The sequence below is a fragment of the Copadichromis virginalis genome, linkage group LG12 (assembly GCF_057382275.1).
Source record: "Copadichromis virginalis isolate Kocher_CV1m ecotype Utaka linkage group LG12, C_Virginalis_male_GT1.1, whole genome shotgun sequence".
In the NCBI taxonomy this organism is placed as follows: domain Eukaryota; kingdom Metazoa; phylum Chordata; class Actinopteri; order Cichliformes; family Cichlidae; genus Copadichromis; species Copadichromis virginalis.
In genome coordinates this window covers 25,978,106-26,000,383 of record NC_140629.1, presented here as the reverse complement: position 1 = coordinate 26,000,383, position 22,278 = coordinate 25,978,106, and the positions used below count along the sequence as shown (strand labels likewise).

The 22,278-nt window shown below is 40.1% G+C and overlaps 4 protein-coding genes across 4 annotated transcripts; all 4 read left to right on the top strand.

Moving 5' to 3' along the window:
- Window positions 1-349: 349 nt before the first annotated feature.
- LOC146697137 (histone H1.5) lies at window positions 350-1,197 on the top strand. Its single transcript, XM_085475659.1, has one exon. The coding sequence runs from the start codon at window positions 433-435 to the stop codon at window positions 991-993; it is 561 nt and encodes a 186-aa protein (XP_085331785.1). The 5' UTR covers window positions 350-432; the 3' UTR covers window positions 994-1,197.
- A 5,379-nt stretch (window positions 1,198-6,576) lies between these two features.
- Window positions 6,577-9,992, top strand: LOC146697136 (macrophage-expressed gene 1 protein-like). The gene is made up of 2 exons (XM_085475658.1): window positions 6,577-7,062; window positions 7,858-9,992. Exons 1-2 carry the CDS (start codon window positions 6,613-6,615, stop codon window positions 9,529-9,531), a joined length of 2,124 nt encoding a protein of 707 aa, XP_085331784.1. The 5' UTR covers window positions 6,577-6,612; the 3' UTR covers window positions 9,532-9,992.
- Window positions 9,993-15,724: 5,732 nt separating this feature from the next.
- Window positions 15,725-19,141, top strand: LOC146697135 (macrophage-expressed gene 1 protein-like). The gene is made up of 2 exons (XM_085475657.1): window positions 15,725-16,174; window positions 17,010-19,141. The coding sequence occupies exons 1-2, from the start codon at window positions 15,725-15,727 to the stop codon at window positions 18,678-18,680; spliced, it is 2,121 nt and encodes a 706-aa protein (XP_085331783.1). The 3' UTR covers window positions 18,681-19,141.
- Window positions 19,142-21,105: 1,964 nt separating this feature from the next.
- LOC146697134 (macrophage-expressed gene 1 protein-like) lies at window positions 21,106-22,278 on the top strand. The gene is made up of 2 exons (XM_085474234.1): window positions 21,106-21,176; window positions 21,555-22,278. Exons 1-2 carry the CDS (start codon window positions 21,106-21,108, stop codon window positions 22,276-22,278), a joined length of 795 nt encoding a protein of 264 aa, XP_085330360.1.

The window sequence follows — 22,278 nt, the reverse complement described above, 5'->3', positions numbered from 1 at the left end:
TTGTAAAACTTTTTTCTTACTTATTTGGGAAATATAACATAGTCAAAATGTTAAAAGCACGATTCCCACATTGCATTCTTCGTTTGTCAGCTTCTAATCGCTCAACAGGCGCTAATATATTTGAACGCATGCTGAATAAAAACACACAGACAGACAGTTCACATTTCCCTGATTGCTGTGAAGTGACTTTTATATAGTTGTATGACAATTAACGTTGGAATTTTAAAGAATTATCCAGTTGAAGAAAACACAAATTTGATCAAGTGGCGGAGGAGGAGAAGAGGCGCACTGTGGCAGTGGGACTGACTCTACACGGTTCTCATTGGGGTTTTATAAAGCCTCAACCAGCCAAGAGGGCAAGCAGAGATATCACTCTCTACTGATTCTGTCTGTGGCCCTCACTGACTTCATCTCGGTATCACAGCTGTTACAATGTCTTCTGCTGCGATTGCTTTGACTCCGCCAGCTCCGGCCAAATCTCCTAAAAAGAGAGCTAAGTCTCCGAGGAAGAAAACAGGCCTGACTGTGTCAGACATGATACTGAAGGCTCTGTCCACATCCACACAGCGTGGCGGTGTGTCTCTGGTAGCCCTGAAGAAGGCTCTGAAGGCCGGTGGATATGATGTGGTGAAAAACAATGCCAGGATTCTCATCGCCGTGAAGCGCTTGGTGACCAAAAAGTCTCTGGTCCAGACCAAGGGCAGCGGGGCTTCGGGCTCTTTCAAGCTCAACAAAAAGCCCCCCACACCTAGGAAGAGGAAGGTGGTGAGAAAGAAGAAGCCAAAGGCGAAAAAGGTCAAGCGGGCCAGCGTCAAGAAAACAGCAGCAGCAGGAGCCACTCCTGCAGCCAAGAAGTCCCCCAAGAAAAGGAGAAAGTCAAAGAGCCCGAAGAAAGCCAAGAGACCCGCTGCGGCCAAGAAGCCCAAGAAGCCAAAGAGCCCAAAGAAGACCAAACGCAGAGTCTCCAAGACCAGGTCTGTTGCCAAGAAGTGAATGCTCTTCCACTGAACACTAAATGCCGGTCTTTGTGGACTCTATGCGGACTGAGCTGCATTCAAGTCAAGCTTTAAGTAGGTTTTTTTTTCTAAAGTAGAAAAAATGAACTCGCAGTTTGTACAAGCCTTTCTTTCCTGCTTCCTGTCATGATGTTTTAATGAACTGAATAGCACTTGCTTGAAATAAAATTATTTTCATTTACAGAGCGTACAGTGTGCTTTTATCTGAAAAAGAAATTCTCCAGCCTGATAAAATTTAATTGAAAAAACAAACAATATCGGGAAAAGAAAAAAATCGATGTTTTCTGAACGGCGGTTAACTTTTTTTGGTGCGTGACGCCTTAACAGCTGATTTGCCTGACTCACGGCTAAGTTTGGGAGGAGTGCGTATTACGCGCAATTACGCACAATTACGCACAGGGAGCTAGTTTCCCAGAGTTATATAGTTTTCAACTCTATGTAATCCGTTTCTTGGGAAGTGGTAGATTATCTTTTTTAGTCCCACAGTGTCAAACGATTTTATGGAAGATAGTAAGTAGTAAAACAAACAAACAAACAAACAAACAAACAAACAAACAAACAAACAAACAAACAAACAAACAAACACAAAACTTTGGGCCATCCTTATCCATATGTCACAACGTCGGGTTATTATCTCAAAATTCCTACTTAGTAGTCAAGTTTTTTCTCAGAAGTTTGAGTTATTAAATTAAATTGTTGAGATACTTATGCAAAGTTTTCACTTTTCCTATTATTCCACATTGATTTAAAAAAAAAAGAATAGATAAAGAAACCGGTTAGATACTCATATAAATGTGAAAAAAGGAAAATCGACAGGAAGTGACACCCATAAGAGTTCACCAATACTAAGAAGAGTGAGGCTTCATGGGCGTATCACAACATGGTTTCCGCTCATCTCCCAAAAGGGGCTTATTTTATCACACTCATTATCGCAGTTTATGACTGAATGTACACAGCAGAGGACAGCTGTTCCTCTGAGCTTAGCATGAGAACGTGATAGGGATGAAGGGGTGATATTGTTGTTAATTATTATATTCTGACTTCATGAGGTTTTAAACTAATGCGAAATAATCTACAAAACCATTCACACCAGGGGGTACCTCAAAAATAATTATTTAACTACTCAGAAATTACACCCAGTTTCACAAAGGTTTAAGTATAAATAGACTCCTGACTAAAAACCAAGCTCACAGCTTGACCAATTAAAGACACGTGATACAAGTAAGTTAAAATGACAAAACCATCAACAGTAGATTTCTATAAGGCCTCTCAAACTAAAGCCTACATTTAAAATCACACCTTGATTGCGTTTTGAAGGTGCTTTACAGAAGCAAAACAAAGAAAGACTGTAGGTATCCAAACAGCAGTGACTCGCGCCACTGTGCGATTCATTAGCTGAGTGGTTTAGTGTTGCCACCTGCTGGCGGGATTAATTAACAACTGTTAACTGGAAATGTAGGCAACGTTTATCTGGGGTCAGATGCATAGACTGTGTGTGGTTTAATTTCACTGTAACATGCAGATTACTGACGAAAAATGTAACCAACTAAGTATTTTACAGAACCCTATTGCACAAATACAAGCTGGCATCCCTCTCACTCAAAAAATTGTCATAAAACTGAGTGAGCTTTTTTTTTTCTTGTAAATTAAATAACAGATGAAAAATGTTAAAATTGTTTAAAATGGAGACAGTGCCCATGCTACTGTAATGTATTTCCTGTAACTCTGGAAGTTTTACTCCGTTTGTCAGTGGCAGAGCATGAGAGAGGAACTGAGAGAAAAGTGTGAACATGCTGATTTATTCAGTGCCAAACATTAACCCAAAATAAACCGAAACAAATAACAATCAGTTGTTCTCCCTTTGCTGTTTTGAATTGATGCATTAATTGAAATTCTGCAGTTTATTCGTACAAATCGTTTTCTTTTTGTTTATTTTTTCCATTAAAATATGTAGTTTGCTAAAGATTAGAACTTTATTGTTGGGCTTAGGAAGTACCAGGAGATCATTGGCCATGTAAAGTGGTGCATTTGAGTTTATGAACAGTTTTCAATTGTCTGCATTTCTTTATGAATATGACCTAAATCATCATCAGGTCTGCACTCAAATAGACCTGATGATGAATTGGATTCTACGGAACCGTATGTTTGAAAACAAAGCATGTCTATACATTTACTTCATGTTTTCTGTTTAATAATAAAACTGACATTGTGCTAGTCTTAGCTTAGACTAAGAATAAATGTTAGTTCCCTTTTCTGCTGCATACTTCCTCACTTGTATTTGAACAGGTAACAGTTTTTGTGTTTGTAAATACTAATAAAAAAGAAAGTAGTGAGTTACTTTTGAAATGAATAAAATAGATTTGACAGAAGAAAGCAAAGGTCCCTCGTTTACTTGCAACTCTCCTAAGTGGCTTCTCATGTTGTCCACATGGAACTTTCCTTTAAAACTGAACTTAGACAATTAAAAAACACAAATCACTGTGTTATCTGATAGTCCAATTGCACAACAGATTCAGCATCATGGCTGTTACCTAAACATTTAACCTAATAATCTCTAATGGTGGTTTTTCTGACACTGCCTTTTATTAAGGCTAGATTTTAATCTAGTCTGCTTGAAGTAATTTTTCTGTGACTGGAAATAGTCTCATTCTTCAGGTCCTTACAGTATACTGGTAGTCATGTGTACCTGTATGTAATTAAGTAGTGTGGCATGTCATAACCTGACGACATAGGATGAGGGATGAACACACAGCTAACGCAGAGGACGCGACAAAGGGCAGGGAAAAACACAGGGCTTAAATACATACTGGCGTAATAAAGGAATGCGAGACAGGAGGGAGACAGCTGGGACAATGCAGGGACGATGAAAGAGGGGGAAGCAACACTGAAACCAGAAACATGGGACAAGGATTACCAAAGTAAAACAGGAAACTGAGAATAACATTTTATAAACAACAAATAAATAACATTTTATTTACATAGCACCTTTCTAGACAGAATCACGAAATGCTGCAAAAAGATAAGTCATGAAAGGTAAAACAGCCTGTTTTACCTTTCATGACTTATGACTTACCTTATGACTTACAGGCAAAAATGAACCAAAAGCTAGGTTTTGATATAATCTAGGCAGTCATTCAGAAGCTGGAGCTTGGATAAATCTTGGGGCTTAAAACTGAATGTCATCAGCATAACAGTGATAAGAGATGTCCTTGAAGGAGCCCATTATATGCTGGAGGGGGAGAAGATATATTAAAAACAATAAAGGCCCCAAGACCGAACCTTGAGGGACACCATAAGTAAGGGAGGTAGAGGATGACATAAAAGCAGAAACCCCATAGAAAAACATTGGTGATGTAAATATGAGGAGAACCACTCTAAGGCAGTTCCACATACACCAACCCAAAGTTTTGGCCTTTCAAGCAGGATATGGTGGTCAACTGTGTCAAACGCCAACGTGAGGTTCAACATAAGCAGAACAGAGCATTTTCCTGCATCATTACTCATCAAAATGTTGCTAGAGACCCTAAGAAGGGCTGTTTGCGTGGAGTGAACTCTACGAAAGCCGGACTGAAACGTATCAAGAAAAGCTATCTTTGTCCAGAGCCTCTATAAGTTGCTTAGCCACAACCTCTTCTAGAAGCTTAGAAATTAACAGTAATTTAGAGATTGGCCTGTAACTGCCCCAAAGAGAAGGGTCTGACTGGGATTTTTTTAAAAGTGGGAGAATAGCAGCATTTTTAAAATAAACCAGAACTATACCAGATGCCAGTGAAAAGTTGATTAAAGTGAGCACACATGGACCAACAGACTGGAAGACATTTTTGAATAATGATACAGGTACAACAACAACAAGAGGATGCTTTCACTGAATTCACTAGTTTTACCAGCGCAGGTAGTGAAACAGGAGAGAAAGTATCCAAGATGATGGTCCGAGATGGGGTAGAGACAGACAAAACAGGTACTGATTGTAAAAAAAATCATTCTTACATTATTAATTTTTGCAAGCAGAAAAGACAGAAAATTTTCACAATCTTCATTAGAGGAAATAGGGGCTGCAGGTAGAGCAGGAGTAACAATGGTGACTAATGGTTGAATAACACCTTATGATTACCTCTGCTCTTTGTAACCATTTGTTAGAAATAGGCAGCCCTCGCATCTCTGATAGCATTATTAAAAGAAGCTAAAAGAAATTCAGTTCACAACATGTACCTGTGCACGGTACAAGCCTGTTGCAAAAACACATCATATGTTCACATTTCTTTAGTTGACTCTAAGTAGATTTTTATGTCAAAGACAACACTTTGGAGATATAAAATAGTATTTGTGCACAAACAAAATGATTTTGCATAAGCAAAACCGGGCATGTGGTGCAATTTAAAAAATAAATAAATAAAAGAGGGAAATGCACAATCACAGGACAAAAGAAGAAGTTGCAGGCCTAAAAAAAACATCAACAGCAGATGAACTGTATCTAAAAGTCCTGTCCTTAAGAAACAGGAAAGACTCTAAAAGACCTCGCACGGGACCTGAAAACTGCATCTGGGCCTTGAGTCAAAAGTTAAAATGATCTCATCAAAAGGGCGGCTGTCAAGCCATTCTTAAGGAAGGGAAACAGGGAAAAAAAGCCAGATGTATGCCAAATTACACAAGAACTGGAGTGAAAATCAGGGACAACAGGTTTTATGAAGTGATGAACCCAAACTTGACCTTTTTTAGTTGATATTGCATGTGTGGAGGAGGTAAGGAAAGAGGTAGAACAGTGGGGTGTTGCATTTCAGACAGTGGTGTTGGGGATCTTGTCAAAACTGAGGTCACAATTAAGGCTTTTTCCATACAGCAGACAGGAAACAAGAGCTGAATGTGTGGAGAGTGCCTACCCCCCTGCCCCTTTTTTTCACATAACCAAAAGAAGTCACACATCATAAATAAACTATTGGAAATGAGGTAGACATCACCATGCATGTAAGAGGAAACATGCAGAAAGCTTATTATCAACTTCTGGGTAGAAACTGAGAAATTTTCAGGAAAACCCCAATGACGTGTACTCATGTGACTTACTTGCAAATACGTGTGAAAACAGACACAACATGTTTTCAGATCAACTTTCAGTTCCTTTTAATATGAGGAAGACTTAACCAGTCTACCCGTTTCTGGTGCAGAGGTTTTTGATTTTACTTCTCTTACTTAAATATTATTTTCTTTTGCCAGATTATTGTGCATTTTTGCAAGTTTAATAAATATTTTTTTCCTCCTAGGAGCTCTCATTTACCCAACTAACTGCACTTTCCTATGAATTCATTCAATTTTGAATTCATTTCAGCACACTTTGCCACTGACTGATGAAATAACAGCTTTAAATGACCTGAAACATTAGATAAATCACTGCAGGTTTATGTGCAGTAGGTAAATAAAAGGTGTGGTGCCTTTACTGTGGCTACATTTTACTGATAAGACATTTTTATGTGTGGGCATAAGCTAATAAGCTAAAGTTGTGGAAAAAGATGTTCCTCTTTGTCATATGATAAACTGCCCAAAAGTAGGAGGGGCTTAGGGTTTATAGTCAGTGGTGTCAGCACTCACTTTTGACACAGTCATCATGAAAACTGCAGTGGCCCTCCTGGCTCTCTCTTTCCTTCATGTCTGCTCTTCAGTACCTGTGAGCCGTCCAACAAACTGGCTCAGACAATGCCGTGCTTCTACCAACCTCTCCATCACAGCACTGGAGGTGCTGCCAGGTGGAGGCTGGGACAACCTCCGGAACATGGACATGGGTCGAGTCATGAACCTCAGCTACTCCCAGTGCCAGACCACTGAGGATGGGCTCTACCTCATTCCAGATGAAGTGTTTGTCATCCCTCAAAAACAGACAGGTGTGGAGACCAGCTCAGAGATCATCAGTTCCTGGCTTGAGCAGAAAAGCTCAACATCTCACTCCATTAATGCAGACATATCCTTCCTCACGGTGCTCAATGGTAAATTTTCTGTTGAGAACACTAGAATGAAAACCCATCAGGTCAGAGACTCATCAACCACAGCCAGAGTGCAGGTAAGTTTTCAGATGTTTTGAATAAATAACAATAAAGGTAAAGGAAAATGCACAGTACTGATGTTGAGACTTTTTTTTATATTAAGCAATTTACCATTTATTAATCATACAGTATTTGTACAGTATGCTAAGACATTATATTTAGAATAGAATAGAATAGAATAGAATAAACCTTTATTATCCCACGAATGAGAAATTTGGGTGCTATACAACTCTTATAGCAAGAGGAATATAGACACAAAGTAGTCCTATATACATAAGCCACTGAGATATGCATAAAAGTGTACAGAGACATGTACAAAAGTGTGTGTGTGTGTGTGTGTGTGTGTGTGTGTTGGAGGGGGGGAGAGGGTTATGAATACCATGAATATGTACAAACAAGATGCAAATGACTAACAGCAATTAAAAACAAGTGATATGTCAATTAAACCGGTAATGAGTAAGATAACCTGTGTTATAGATTCTGACAGCTGCTACCAGTTTGTTATGTTTCCCCATGTCCCTCTCTGCCATTCCACCACGCCAGCAGACCACAGCATAAAAAATAGCAGACGCCAGCACAGTGTTGTAGAACATCCTTAGAAATTTAGCTTTAGCATTTTATTCCTTTATGATCCTATATAATGCACTTTTAAAATCACTGTAAAAATATTAGAGTTAGCCAAAAAAAAAGCTTTTTTAACTGTAGTCTCAGCACATATGTTAAAAGTAATTTTAATTACAGAAAATAAAGAAGAGATTGAGATACACAGTGATGTACAACAATAATTAATCTTATAATCCTTTCTTTCAAAGGTTCGCAACTTCCTCTACACAGTTAAGGCTTATCCAGACTTCACTCTGGACACACGATTTGTTCAGCAAGTCAGAAACATCGCTGATGCAATTGAGAACAACCAGACAAGAAGTGCAGACTATCTCTCGGAGAAGATGGTGCTGGACTATGGGACTCATGTCATCACTAGTGTGGATGCTGGGGCTGCTTTGGTGCAGGAGGACTATCTCTGTTCCTCTTATGTGTCAGACAGCCAGTCACAAAGCTCCTCTGTGAAAGCACAGGCTGGATTAAACTTCTTTGATAAACTAAAGTTTGACATTAGCAGTCAAAGTGCCCAACAGAGCTCATCACTTCAAACATATCAATCCAATATTCAGTACTCCCTCATTCAAAGCCACGGAGGCACAACTTTCTATCCTGGCATCACTCTGCAGAAGTGGCAGGAAAGTACCAGAAACAACCTCGTTGCCATCGATCGTTCAGGATTTCCTCTGCACTATTTCATAAACACCAACACTCTCACTGATCTGCCACACCCTACGATTGGAAAAGTTGCTCTTAAAGTCAGTCAGGCTGTAGAGCGCTACTACAAGATCAATACTCGCCCTGGGTGTGTTGATGTCAACTCCAAGAACTTCAACTTCCAGGCTAACATGGATGATAATTCCTGTGAGGGTCCCGCTACAAACCTCAGTTTTGGTGGTGTCTACCAAGAGTGTGTTAAAATCAGCTCAGATGCAGATCCACTATGTAATGCCCTGGCTCAGAAAAACCCAGATACAGGTGACTTCTCCTGTCGTCCACCTTACTCACCAACTTTACTCAGATCAGAGGTGAGACTTCAGAGTTACTCTAAGTATGAATGTCATAGGGAAAGTCATTCCTGTTGGGGTTTTTTCACTTGTCACAAAACGCGTTGTCAAGACAACAACTATGTTCGTTCTGCTCGCATCAACACCTACTGGTGCTCTATAAATGGACAGGCTCCAGAAAACTCAGGGTATCTGTTTGGAGGCATATACAGCCCCTCGCTCCTGAACCCCCTCACGAAAAGCAAAAGCTGCCCCCCAAATTTCATTCCAGTAAATTTTTTCTCAGATGGTGAGGTGATCTGTATGAGTAAAGACTATGAGGCAGGTACCAGATTCTCAGTACCATTCGGGGGTCTCTTCAGCTGTCAGTCAACAAACCCACTGGCAAGGAATCAACGCAGGTGCCCTCCCAAGTTCAGTCAGCACCTTGCTGCAATCAGTGATGGCTGTGAAATCCTCTACTGTGTTCAGTCTGGACTGTTCACAGGTGGAGAGCTCAAACCAATTCGTCTGCCTCCATTCACCAAACCTCCACTTATCAGCGTGCAAGCCACCAACACAGTGATGGTGATGACTGAAGGAGAAAACAGCTGGGTGAGAGTGGGCCAGACCAAAATGTGGAAACTTGCCAAACCAGAAGAAATCCAGGAAATTGTTCAAGGCCTTAACCCTGAACTCAGTCAAATGTCTAATGGAGAAAAGGCAGGTGTAGTTTTTGGTGTGATGGGTGTGATGCTGATGGTGGCCATAGTGGGAGTAGTCCTATTCAAGCGGAGGAGGAGGATGTCAGGGCTTAGAAGTAGAGGTTATGAGGAAATACGTGAAGAAGTTGAGAGGGAGTCACAGGAAGATGAGGCTCCTGAGCAGAACACAGCTTAGAAGTTTGATCACTCACATAGAGAAATGAAACCGGTGTGGCAGGTTTAGCTTTGAACTTCTCTTTTGATTGTCTCCACATTCATGCTTCTTACAGCACTGGAAAATATTTACATTTAAGAGCTTCTATTTTGAATCAGTCTTTGCATTACTTTAGTTTATTATGCTCCACATTTTGTACTTTAACCTGTAGACTATTAACATATATGCAGGGAGAAATGACTTTGTAGCAGTCTGCCTCTGAAATCACCAGATGGAGCCATCAAAAAGGGAAAGCAGGGGTGATTTTATACTAAGGCCCAAGATGCATAAGATCATGCTGTAAATTTTTTTTTGTAAATATCTAAGCACTGTATGCATGATTTTGTTTGCAAATACTTTCAAGAAAACATGTATAATAGATAATCTGAGAAGGGTTTTCATTTTTTCCACAATATATTCTAATAAACAAGCAAAGAAAAAGAGTTTTCTGTTTTGTGTAGTTTCTTGCACACCTTTTCTGTTATGTATCTTAAGCTGATTAAAATGAAAACTGTTTTTATTGTGCACATTACTAATATTATGCATTGTATGCTTCTAGCCCTGTAGAGGCCCAGAATGAAAGCGGCTATGAAAGTTTGTATTTCTTTTACATGACACCCCTTATGGCAGAGTTTTTAAAAACACTTACCGGTACAATTACAATAAAATACAATCTGCGCCAAATTCAAGACTTTCTCTGTAAGTCGATAGCGGCACAGAGAAGATTGTGCTATGGAGATCACATCATCATCAGTCTTGATGCAGGATGTGTTTGATGGAGGAGGAAGTGGCTATCTTTGGTTTGTACTGTTTCTATCTTGATCTTAACTTCTACTTCCAAGCTCTACATGTGTGAGGCTGACAAGAGTCTTATGCATCTTTGCCAACAATGGTTTGTCAACCATGCCGTCTTATTTTTGGGTACTGTATATGTGGACAGATAGCTTTGTCACACCATCTTTGAAAGTACTAAGTGGTGCTTTTAAAACAGAAATCAGAGATTTCCAAACTCCACATTGAACCAATACTGCCCTCTTCAGGCCCAGCTGCAGAATTCCATGTTGATTATAAATAATTTTGTACAAATATTGAGAGGTTGCATGAAACTTTGTTTAGAACTACGTTAAATAAAACACACATAACCAGAGAGCGGGAAGTAACAATTTACAAATACATACTTTACTTAAGTACAATTATCAGGTATCTATAGTTTATTTGTTTACTTTACGTTAACTTTTTAATTTTACTCTCTACATTCTTTAAACAAATATCTGTAATTTCTACTTCTTGTGTTTTCAAAACAGGCTCGTTACTTTTGGTTTGACACATTTGCGTTATTATTTCGTCACTGTGGGCCTTTAAACATCAAACTAATTTTCCTAAAAGTAACACATGAAACTCAATCCTGTTCCTGTATTAATCACCAGAGGATGTTGCATAAAAATAGATGAAAGAGGCAAAACTGAGTGCTATAGTCAGGGGTTTAAGTGGGGATGTTTGTCCTTTTTCCTTTTATTTATTTATTTTTTGTTGAACACCGGAACAACTGCAGGTGTCCATAAATTGCGGTACTTCAGTATCTTGCTAGCCATCAGCTCAACAAACATCAGTAAAGAAACAAACTGCTTGTATGCAGTTTGCACAGTGTGTTGCTAGCTAAAGGTCCAGCTGCTGTATTGCACAGGGAGATTAGTAACATATCTAATTACTAATTACTCTTTGCTGACTTTATAAACGCCCAATTAGGATAACCGCATAACGGCAATATGTCTGTGAAGGTTCTCAGTTATCCAGGTCATCGTAGTCTAAGGAGCTTGGAAAGAAAAGCGTCTGGACTTCTTTAAGTTGCTTGAAGACGTTTCACCTCTCATCTGAGAAGCTTCTTCAGTTCTAGGGTCAAATGGTGGAGAGTCCCAGATGGTTTGTATAGCATTCACACTCCACCTATAGAACATCTCCACACCCTGTTGCCAATGATGGGGATTCATTTAGCCTTCCATTAGGTGATGCATGAGTGTTCTGGCAAGTAGTGTGGACGTGGAACTTAAAAAAGTCTTATAATGTCAAAGTAAACCCAACAAGCTGCCTGTTGACTCCCTCAGCTCACTGACAAAGGGTCATCAGAGCTTTTAATCACCCGATGACACATATTGGTTAAACCATATCCATGCATGTAAAAGAACAAAAATACTTGGATATTGCATTTCACTAAAAATGTCAGACTTGATGTTCAATCAGGATGACCTGCAGTAGCACTGTGAAACAGCCTGGAGTCATTTTTGACCAGGACATATCCTTTAGTGCACAAATTAATCAAATGTCATTCACATGTGAAGGCTGGATGACTGGGGGACCAAGGTAGCTCGATGATTAGCACTGTTGTCTCACAGCAAGAAGGTCCTAATGTCTAATCCATCATCTGGCCTTTCTCAGTGGAGTTTGATTGGAGTGGAGGTGATTTTAAACTGGCCAATGTGAGTGTAAGTGGTTGTCTGCCACTCTGTGTTAGCCCTGCAACAGATTGGCAACCTGTCCAGGTAATCTTGTATGCTTCACATTGTGAACCTCATTATACCAGTAAATAAACAGTGTTGCAAGTGAATGTGTGTCACTTTGGCAGTAGAGGGCAGCAGAGTGCCTTGGAACTCAGTTGTTCGCATAGCCGTCTTAAACTTGCCATTCTGGCGAACAGCAGCATGTTTCCTCAGCTTGTTATCTCTCCTGTTTTACAGGATTGTAATCTGTCTTCATATCCACTATATTTGAGTATGTACAGCACTCTGAAAATGTGTTTTCTTATTTCCTCTTCCTTATTTATTGCACTTGTCACACTTATGTTTCAGATCATTAAACACATTTTACTATTAAAATTCATTTATTCAATTAAAGAAAAATTGAATAAATATAAAATGCTGTTTTTTTTAAATTATACTTTTATTTATTGAGGGAAAATAAACTACCTGTCCCTATGTGAAAATATACAGCCCATTATGTCACCACCATGACAGTGAATAGAAGACTAATGATACTGACAGTCGTGCAATACCAAAAACAAGAACTACACAGCTAGTATACCACAAAGTGAAACAGGGGAACATCAAAACACGGGAGAAATGTAAACACTACGAGTATTAATTGAGTTACTGAGTTTGTGGAACACATCTAATTCTTTAAAACGTCAAGTTTCTGAGGCATGTCTCGTGGGATTCAGCACAACCAGCAGCCGGCAGTAAAAAGAATAACAAAACAAAAGGGAAAGGTGGAGTAAGGAAGGGGGTTGGTGTGTTAAATGGCAAACAGGAAATCAGGGGGGCAGCTGTGACAAGAAGAATTGTCCGTAGTTTCCATAAATGAATAAGCTAAACACTGGATTTTGCTACTAAATAAAGAAACTAAGGCATAACAATCTTGCAGCAGACAGGAGCTGTGGTTTCAAACAGTAGAACCTGGCTTCAATGCTAATACATGACCTGATGATGACTCTAGGCCAGAGATCAAAGTTCTTCTTCATGTCAAGCAGTTCACTCTCACCCTTGTGGGAGGTCAAAAAGTGGAAGATAGAAATGGAATGGAACCAGGCATAGATGTGTTATATCATTATCCACAAATGGAGAAAACTTGGAACAGTGATGATCCTTCCCAGGAGTGACTAGCCTTCCAAGAATGTTTCGAGAGCACATCAATGACTCATCCAGGAGGTCACAAAAGAACCCAGATAACATCTAAAGAACTGCAGGCCTCATTTGCCTCAGTTAAGACCAGTGTTTGTAAATCAACAATAACAAAGGAGAAAAAACCACTGCTGACACAAAAGAACAGAAAGGCTCGTCTCACATTTGGTGGTTACATACAGTTCAGTTATCCACGTGACAGAGAAGCGTATCTGAGCGAGAGTGTCTGTGTGTGTGTGTGTGTATGCGAGGGTGTGTGTTTGTGTGGCCCCTCGACATACCATACAAGGCATGACTTTAATCAACCTCTCCAGTCGCCCCCATACAGAGTGTGCCCTTTCACAAACTAACATGTGTACAAGCCATGAAGAAAGCAAAAGTGAACAGTCTTGTAACTTATAAAAACAGGAACTTGTGGTTTCTAAATGTGCAACAGAAAATTACAGCGAAGAGACAGCTTCTTTCATCTTATGCATGCAACAGAAGCTGCAAGAAACATTTTGCAAGCAATGGTTATATATTTTTGCACAAATTACAATTTTAAAAGACTTAACTCTAACAAAATGTAAATAAAAACATAATGCAGTGATTTTCAATTGTCATAAACCCATATTTTCTTAACAGTGGAGCATAAAAAACATCAAATGTTTAAAATGAGAAAATGTACCACCATTGGTGCCACTGTAGCAATGGTGGTACATTTGAATCTTTGATTCCAGCAATATGTCACAAAAAAGCTGGAACAGGGCCATATTTACTACTGGGTAGTATCTTTTAACTTTTAAATGTCTGGGAACTGAGGAGGCCAGTTGCTGGATTTTTGGTAGAGAACTGTTGTCCTATGTTTGTGGGGGATTCCAGCTGCTCAACACTCCTGTATATGTTCTCAGTTGGTGAAAGGTTCAACTCAGAGAAAGTTTATTCAGTTATTCTGTTTATTTGGGGGTGAGCACAATTACATTTCTGGGATTTTCTTACCTGGATGATTGACCATGCATTGAGACAAAAATCTCAACTTGTGAACCTTTGCCCATCTTTACTTCTGTGAAAGTCTGCCTCTTTAAAATCCTCTTTTTATATCAAAGTAAAATAATAACGGTGTTACAAAAGTATAAAAAAAGTAGAAAGTACAGATATGTGTCTGAAAATGTAAGCAGTAGGCCTAAAGCAAAAAGACTGCCAGAAAAATAAATGATTAAATAAATTAAGATACCTGAAAATTCTACGTAACTGCTGTTACTTCTCACCTCCGGTTAACTAAAGGCACCAGCACACCATTTGGGATGGTTCTGCCTAGTTTAACCCTTGATTTGACTTGTTGGTACCAGAAAAGTTGATATTGCTGTTGATATCACTGTCACGGGTTGCTCTGAGGATCCACTCGCAGGACTCCGGAGTTGTGTTTTAACAGAGATGGTTTATTTACAAGATCTTCACCAAGTGTATTAACAGACAGTGCGAGGATAGGGCTATATACAAGATGTGAGAGGCAGGGTTCCAGGGCTCCAGGGAAAACAAGGGAATCACACACGCGCTCACTCCATCCTCTCTCTCTCCGCTAGTGACCAGTCACTCCTTCCACACTCCACACGGGGAAACATGGGGACAGGTCCGGGGAATCTAGAACACAGAGACACACGTTAACTTTCTGAGACGGAAGCATGCGAAACTTGGGCTTGACGTGTACTGACTAGAGTCTTCACAACAATCCGGCATTGAACAGCTGATCTCCTCCTTCTAATATACCAGCTGGTCTGATGAGGCCCAGGTGTGCATGATCCGGGAAGGCGTGGACCGAGGGCATGAACCCGCCATGAGTTACTTTTAGAGAAAAAGAGTATTATTATAGAGTATTTTCACTCTTCAGCAGCCAGTGTTTTTGTTCTGGTTTTGTTCACCAACTTTCTTTGTGTTTTTCTGCTCAACCTGTTCCCCTCACCCACCCCAGCCACAGAAGGTTCTTGAAAGGAGGTTTTGCCATACAATCCTAGGCTTGACTGTTGGAGTCTCAAAAATTCCCTGGAACTTTTCAGTGACGCACACTCATGTGACTGTTCAGATGTTAAAAGATTGTTTTCATCTGCTCTTTTACATGAGGACGACAAAGACTCTACCTTAAGGTGTCTGTCTGTTAATATTTTTAAGATAAAGACTGTCTTACTGTACGGGCAGGTTCTCTGGAGTTAATTTTAGAACACTATACACTTTGAATATGCTTTGATTGAGAAACAGTCAAAGCATAAAAACAATAATAATCAAAAAATTATATAACATAAAACTGTGCAGGAATATGCAAAAGTTTCAGGTGTACAAGAATGGTTTCTGGGGTAAAAAAAAAAAACTATTGCAGAAATGGGAATGAACACAAAACTTCAACCTACAGATATTAGTTGAAAAAGATGTCTGTAATATGATACAGTAAGGCAAGTATATGATAAGAGTAGGAGGGACTTGGCTAAAGCTGTATATATGCAGTGGTGCTGGTGCTCAAGTTGACAGTCATCATGAAAGCTGCAGCAGCACCCCTGGTGATCTTTTTCTTTCATTTCTGCTCTTCAGTACCTGTGAGCCGTCCAACAAACTGGCTCAGACAATGCCGTGCTTCTACCAACCTCTCCATCACAGCACTGGAGGTGCTGCCAGGTGGAGGCTGGGACAACCTCCAGAACATGGACATGGGTCGAGTCATGAACCTCAGCTACTCCCAGTGCCAGACCACTGAGGATGGGCTCTACCTCATTCCAGATGAAGTGTTTGTCATCCCTCAAAAACAGACAGGTGTGGAGACCAGCTCAGAGATCATCAGTTCCTGGCTTGAGCAGAAAAGCTCAACATCTCACTCCATTAATGCAGACATATCCTTCCTCACGGTGCTCAATGGTAAATTTTCTGTTGAGAACACTAGAATGAAAACCCATCAGGTCAGAGACTCATCAACCACAGCCAGAGTGCAGGTAAGTTTTCAGATGTTTTGAATAAATAACAATAAAGGTAAAGGAAAATGCACAGTACTGATGTTGAGACTTTTTTTATATTAAGCAATTTACCATTTATTAATCATACAGTATTTGTACAGTATGCTAAGACATTATATTTAGAATAGAATAGAATAGAATAAACCTTTATTATCCCACGAATGAGAAATTTGGGTGCTATTCAACTCTTATAGCAAGAGGAATATAGACACAAAGTAGTCCTATATACATAAGCCACTGAGATATGCATAAAAGTGTACAGAGACATGTACAAAAGTGTGTGTGTGTGTGTGTGTGTGTGTGTGTGTGTGTGTGTGTGTGTGTGTGTGTGTGTGTGTGTGTGTGTGTGTGTGTTGGAGGGGGGGAGGGGGTTATGAATACCATGAATATGTACAAACAAGATGCAAATGACTAACAGCAATTAAAAACAAGTGATATGTCAATTAAACCGGTAATGAGTAAGATAACCTGTGTTATAGATTCTGACAGCTGCTACCAGTTTGTTATGTTTCCCCATGTCCCTCTCTGCCATTCCACCACGCCAGCAGACCACAGCATAAAAAATAGCAGACGCCAGCACAGTGTTGTAGAACATCCTTAGAAATTTAGCTTTAGCATTTTATTCCTTTATGATCCTATATAATGCACTTTTAAAATCACTGTAAAAATATTAGAGTTAGCCAAAAAAAAAGCTTTTTTAACTGTAGTCTCAGCACATATGTTAAAAGTAATTTTAATTACAGAAAATAAAGAAGAGATTGAGATACACAGTGATGTACAACAATAATTAATCTTATAATCCTTTCTTTCAAAGGTTCGCAACTTCCTCTACACAGTTAAGGCTTATCCAGACTTCACTCTGGACACACGATTTGTTCAGCAGGTCAGAGACATCGCTGATGCAATTGAGAACAACCAGACAAGAAGTGCAGACTATCTCTCGGAGAAGATGGTGCTGGACTATGGGACTCATGTCATCACTAGTGTGGATGCTGGGGCGGCTTTGGTGCAGGAGGACTATCTCTGTTCCTCTTATGTGTCAGACAGCCAGTCACAAAGCTCCTCTGTGAAAGCACAGGCTGGATTAAACTTCTTTGATAAACTAAAATTTGACATTAGCAGTCAAAGTGCCCAACAGAGCTCATCACTTCAAACATATCAATCCAATATTCAGTACTCCCTCATTCAAAGCCACGGAGGCACAACTTTCTATCCTGGTATCACTCTGCAGAAGTGGCAGGAAAGTACCAGAAACAACCTCGTTGCCATCGATCGTTCAGGATTTCCTCTGCACTATTTCATAAACACCAACACTCTCACTGATCTGCCACACCCTACGATTGGAAAAGTTGCTCTTAAAGTCAGTCAGGCTGTAGAGCGCTACTACAAGATCAATACTCGCCCCGGATGTGTTGATGTCAACTCCAAGAACTTCAACTTCCAGGCTAACATGGATGATAATTCCTGTGAGGGTCCAGCTACAAACCTCAGTTTTGGTGGTGTCTACCAAGAGTGTGTTAAAATCAGCTCAGATGCAGATCCACTATGTGATGCCCTGGCCCAGAAAAACCCAGATACAGGTGACTTCTCCTGTCGTCCACCTTACTCACCAACTTTACTCAGATCAGAGGTGAGACTTCAGAGTTACTCTAAGTATGAATGTCATAGGGAAAGTCATTCCTGTTGGGGTTTTTTCACTTGTCACAAAACGCGTTGTCAAGACAACAACTATGTTCGTTCTGCTCGCATCAACACCTACTGGTGCTCTGTAAATGGACAGGCTCCAGAAAACCCAGGGTATCTGTTTGGAGGCATATACAGCCCCTCGCTCCTGAACCCCCTCACGAAAAGCAAAAGCTGCCCCCCAAATTTCATTCCAGTAAATTTTTTCTCAGATGGTGAGGTGATCTGTATGAGTAAAGACTATGAGGCAGGTACCAGATTCTCAGTACCATTCGGAGGTCTCTTCAGCTGTCAGTCAACCAACCCACTGGCAAGGAATCAACGCAGGTGCCCTCCCAAGTTCAGTCAGCACCTTGCTGCAATCAGTGATGGCTGTGAAATCCTCTACTGTGTTCAGTCTGGACTGTTCACAGGTGGAGAGCTCAAACCAATTCGTCTGCCTCCATTCACCAAACCTCCACTTATCAGCGTGCAAGCCACCAACACAGTAATGGTGATGACTGAAGGAGAAAACAGCTGGGTGAGAGTGGGCCAGACCAAAATGTGGAAACTTGCCAAACCAGAAGAAATCCAGGAAATTGTTCAAGGCCTTAACCCTGAACTCAGTCAAATGTCTAATGGAGAAAAGGCAGGTGTAGCTTTTGGTGTGATGGGTGTGATGCTGATGGTGGCCATAGTGGGAGTGGTCCTATTCAAGCGGAGGAGGATGTCAGGGCTTAGAAGTAGAGGTTATGAGGAAATACGTGAAGAAGTTGAGAGGGAGTCACAGGAAGATGAGGCTCCTGAGCAGAACACAGCTTAGAAGCTTAATCACTCACATAGAGAAATGAAACCGGTGTGGCAGGTTTAGCTTTGAACTTCTCTTTTGATTGTCTCCACATTCATGCTTCTTACAGCACTGGAAAATATTTACATTTAAGAGCTTCTATTTTGAATCAGTCTTTGCATTACTTTAGTTTATTATGCTCCACATTTTTTACTTTAACCTGTAGACTATTAACATATATGCAGGGAGAAATGACTTTGTAGCAGTCTGCCTCTGAAATCACCAGATGGAGCCATCAAAAAGGGAAAGCAGGGGTGATTTTATACTAAGGCCCAAGATGCATAAGATCATGCTGTAAAAATTTTTTTGTAAATATCTAAGCACTGTATGCATGATTTTGTTTGCAAATACTTTCAAGAAAACATGTATAATAGATAATCTGAGAAGGGTTTTCATTTTTTCCACAATATATTCTAATAAACAAGCAAAGAAAAAGAGTTTTCTGTTTTGTGTAGTTTCTTGCACACCTTTTCTGTTATGTATCTTAAGCTGATTAAAATGAAAACTGTTTTTATTGTGCACATTACTAATATTATGCATTGTATGCTTCTAGCCCTGTAGAGGCCCAGAATGAAAGCGGCTATGAAAGTTTGTATTTCTTTTACATGACACCCCTTATGGCAGAGTTTTTAAAAACACTTACCGGTACAATTACAATAAAATACAATCTGCGCCAAATTCAAGACTTTCTCTGTAAGTCGATAGCGGCACAGAGAAGATTGTGCTATGGAGATCACATCATCATCAGTCTTGATGCAGGATGTGTTTGATGGAGGAGGAAGTGGCTATCTTTGGTTTGTACTGTTTCTATCTTGATCTTAACTTCTACTTCCAAGCTCTACATGTGTGAGGCTGACAAGAGACTGTCTTATGCATCTTTGCCAACAATGGTTTGTCAACCATGCAGTCTTAATTTTGGGTACTGTATATGTGGACAGATAGCTTTGTCACACCATCTTTGAAAGTACTAAGTGGTGCTTTTAAAACAGAAATCAGAGATTTCCAAACTCCACATTGAACCAATACTGCCCTCTTCAGGCCCAGCTGCAGAATTCCATGTTGATTATAAATAATTTTGTACAAATATTGAGAGGTTGCATGAAACTTTGTTTAGAACTACGTTAAATAAAACACACATAACCAGAGAGCGGGAAGTAACAATTTACAAATACATACTTTACTTAAGTACAATTATCAGGTATCTATAGTTTATTTGTTTACTTTACGTTAACTTTTTAATTTTACTCTCTACATTCTTTAAACAAATATCTGTAATTTCTACTTCTTGTGTTTTCAAAACAGGCTCGTTACTTTTGGTTTGACACATTTGCGTTATTATTTCGTCACTGTGGGCCTTTAAACATCAAACTAATTTTCCTAAAAGTAACACATGAAACTCAATCCTGTTCCTGTATTAATCACCAGAGGATGTTGCATAAAAATAGATGAAAGAGGCAAAACTGAGTGCTATAGTCAGGGGTTTAAGTGGGGATGTTTGTCCTTTTTCCTTTTATTTATTTATTTTTTGTTGAACACCGGAACAACTGCAGGTGTCCATAAATTGCGGTACTTCAGTATCTTGCTAGCCATCAGCTCAACAAACATCAGTAAAGAAACAAACTGCTTGTATGCAGTTTGCACAGTGTGTTGCTAGCTAAAGGTCCAGCTGCTGTATTGCACAGGGAGATTAGTAACATATCTAATTACTAATTACTCTTTGCTGACTTTATAAACGCCCAATTAGGATAACCGCATAACGGCAATATGTCTGTGAAGGTTCTCAGTTATCCAGGTCATCGTAGTCTAAGGAGCTTGGAAAGAAAAGCGTCTGGGCTTCTTTAAGTTGCTTGAAGACGTTTCACCTCTCATCTGAGAAGCTTCTTCAGTTCTAGGGTCAAATGGTGGAGAGTCCCAGATGGTTTGTATAGCATTCACACTCCACCTATAGAACATCTCCACACCCTGTTGCCAATGATGGGGATTCATTTAGCCTTCCATTAGGTGATGCACGAGTGTTCTGGCAAGTAGTGTGGACGTGGAACTTAAAAAAGTCTTATAATGTCAAAGTAAACCCAACAAGCTGCCTGTTGACTCCCTCAGCTCACTGACAAAGGGTCATCAGAGCTTTTAATCACCCGATGACACATATTGGTTAAACCATATCCATGCATGTAAAAGAACAAAAATACTTGGATATTGCATTTCACTAAAAATGTCAGACTTGATGTTCAATCAGGATGACCTGCAGTAGCACTGTGAAACAGCCTGGAGTCATTTTTGACCAGGACATATCCTTTAGTGCACAAATTAATCAAATGTCATTCACATGTGAAGGCTGGATGACTGGGGGACCAAGGTAGCTCGATGATTAGCACTGTTGTCTCACAGCAAGAAGGTCCTAATGTCTAATCCATCATCTGGCCTTTCTCAGTGGAGTTTGATTGGAGTGGAGGTGATTTTAAACTGGCCAATGTGAGTGTAAGTGGTTGTCTGCCACTCTGTGTTAGCCCTGCAACAGATTGGCAACCTGTCCAGGTAATCTTGTATGCTTCACATTGTGAACCTCATTATACCAGTAAATAAACAGTGTTGCAAGTGAATGTGTGTCACTTTGGCAGTAGAGGGCAGCAGAGTGCCTTGGAACTCAGTTGTTCGCATAGCCGTCTTAAACTTGCCATTCTGGCGAACAGCAGCATGTTTCCTCAGCTTGTTATCTCTCCTGTTTTACAGGATTGTAATCTGTCTTCATATCCACTATATTTGAGTATGTACAGCACTCTGAAAATGTGTTTTCTTATTTCCTCTTCCTTATTTATTGCACTTGTCACACTTATGTTTCAACATTTTGAGACATGTCACTGAAACAAAGAATGAATGTTATACACGTAGCTATGATTGTGGGTTTTTTGACATGTCAACTTGTTATGATCATTGGTGTCGGGACAACACCTATGTTCGCTCTGCTCGCATCAACACCTACTGGTGCTCCGTAAATGGAAGGGCTCCAGAAAATTCAGGGTATCTGTTTGGAGGTATTTACAACCCCAATCTCCCAAACCCCCTCACGAAAAGCAAAAGCTGTCCTCCAAACTTTATTCCGCTAAAGTTCCTCTCAGATGGTGAGGTAATCTGTATGAGTAATGACTATGAGACAGGTACCAGATTCTCAGTACCATTCGGAGGTCTCTTCAGCTGTCAGTCAACCAACCCACTGGCAAGGAGTCAACGCAGGTGCCCTCCCAAGTTTAGTCAGCACCTTGCTGCAATCAGTGATGGCTGTGAAATCCTCTACTGTGTTCAGTCTGGACTGTTCACAGGTGGGGAGCTGAATCCCATCGATCTGCCTCCGTTCACCAAACCTCCACTTATCAGCATGCAAGCCACCAACACAGTGATGGTGATGACTGAAGGAGAAAACAGCTGGGTGAGAGTGGGCCAGACCAAGACGTGGAAACTTGCCAAACCAGAAGAAATCAAGGAATTTATTCAAAATCTTCATCCTAAACTGAATCAGATGTCTAGTGGCGAAAAGGCAGGTGTAGCTTTTGGGGTGGAGGAGGATGTCAGGGTTTAG

Coding starts and splice junctions, on each gene's coding strand:
- LOC146697137 (XM_085475659.1), top strand. CDS start 433: ATGTCTTCTGCTGCGATTGCTTTGACTCCGCCAGCTCCGGCCAAATCT.
- LOC146697136 (XM_085475658.1), top strand. CDS start 6,613: ATGAAAACTGCAGTGGCCCTCCTGGCTCTCTCTTTCCTTCATGTCTGC. Junction 7,063..7,857: donor CAACCACAGCCAGAGTGCAG/GTAAGTTTTCAG, acceptor TTTCTTTCAAAG/GTTCGCAACTTCCTCTACAC.
- LOC146697135 (XM_085475657.1), top strand. CDS start 15,725: ATGAAAGCTGCAGCAGCACCCCTGGTGATCTTTTTCTTTCATTTCTGC. Junction 16,175..17,009: donor CAACCACAGCCAGAGTGCAG/GTAAGTTTTCAG, acceptor TTTCTTTCAAAG/GTTCGCAACTTCCTCTACAC.
- LOC146697134 (XM_085474234.1), top strand. CDS start 21,106: ATGTCTAATCCATCATCTGGCCTTTCTCAGTGGAGTTTGATTGGAGTG. Junction 21,177..21,554: donor GTGATTTTAAACTGGCCAAT/GTGAGTGTAAGT, acceptor CAACATTTTGAG/ACATGTCACTGAAACAAAGA.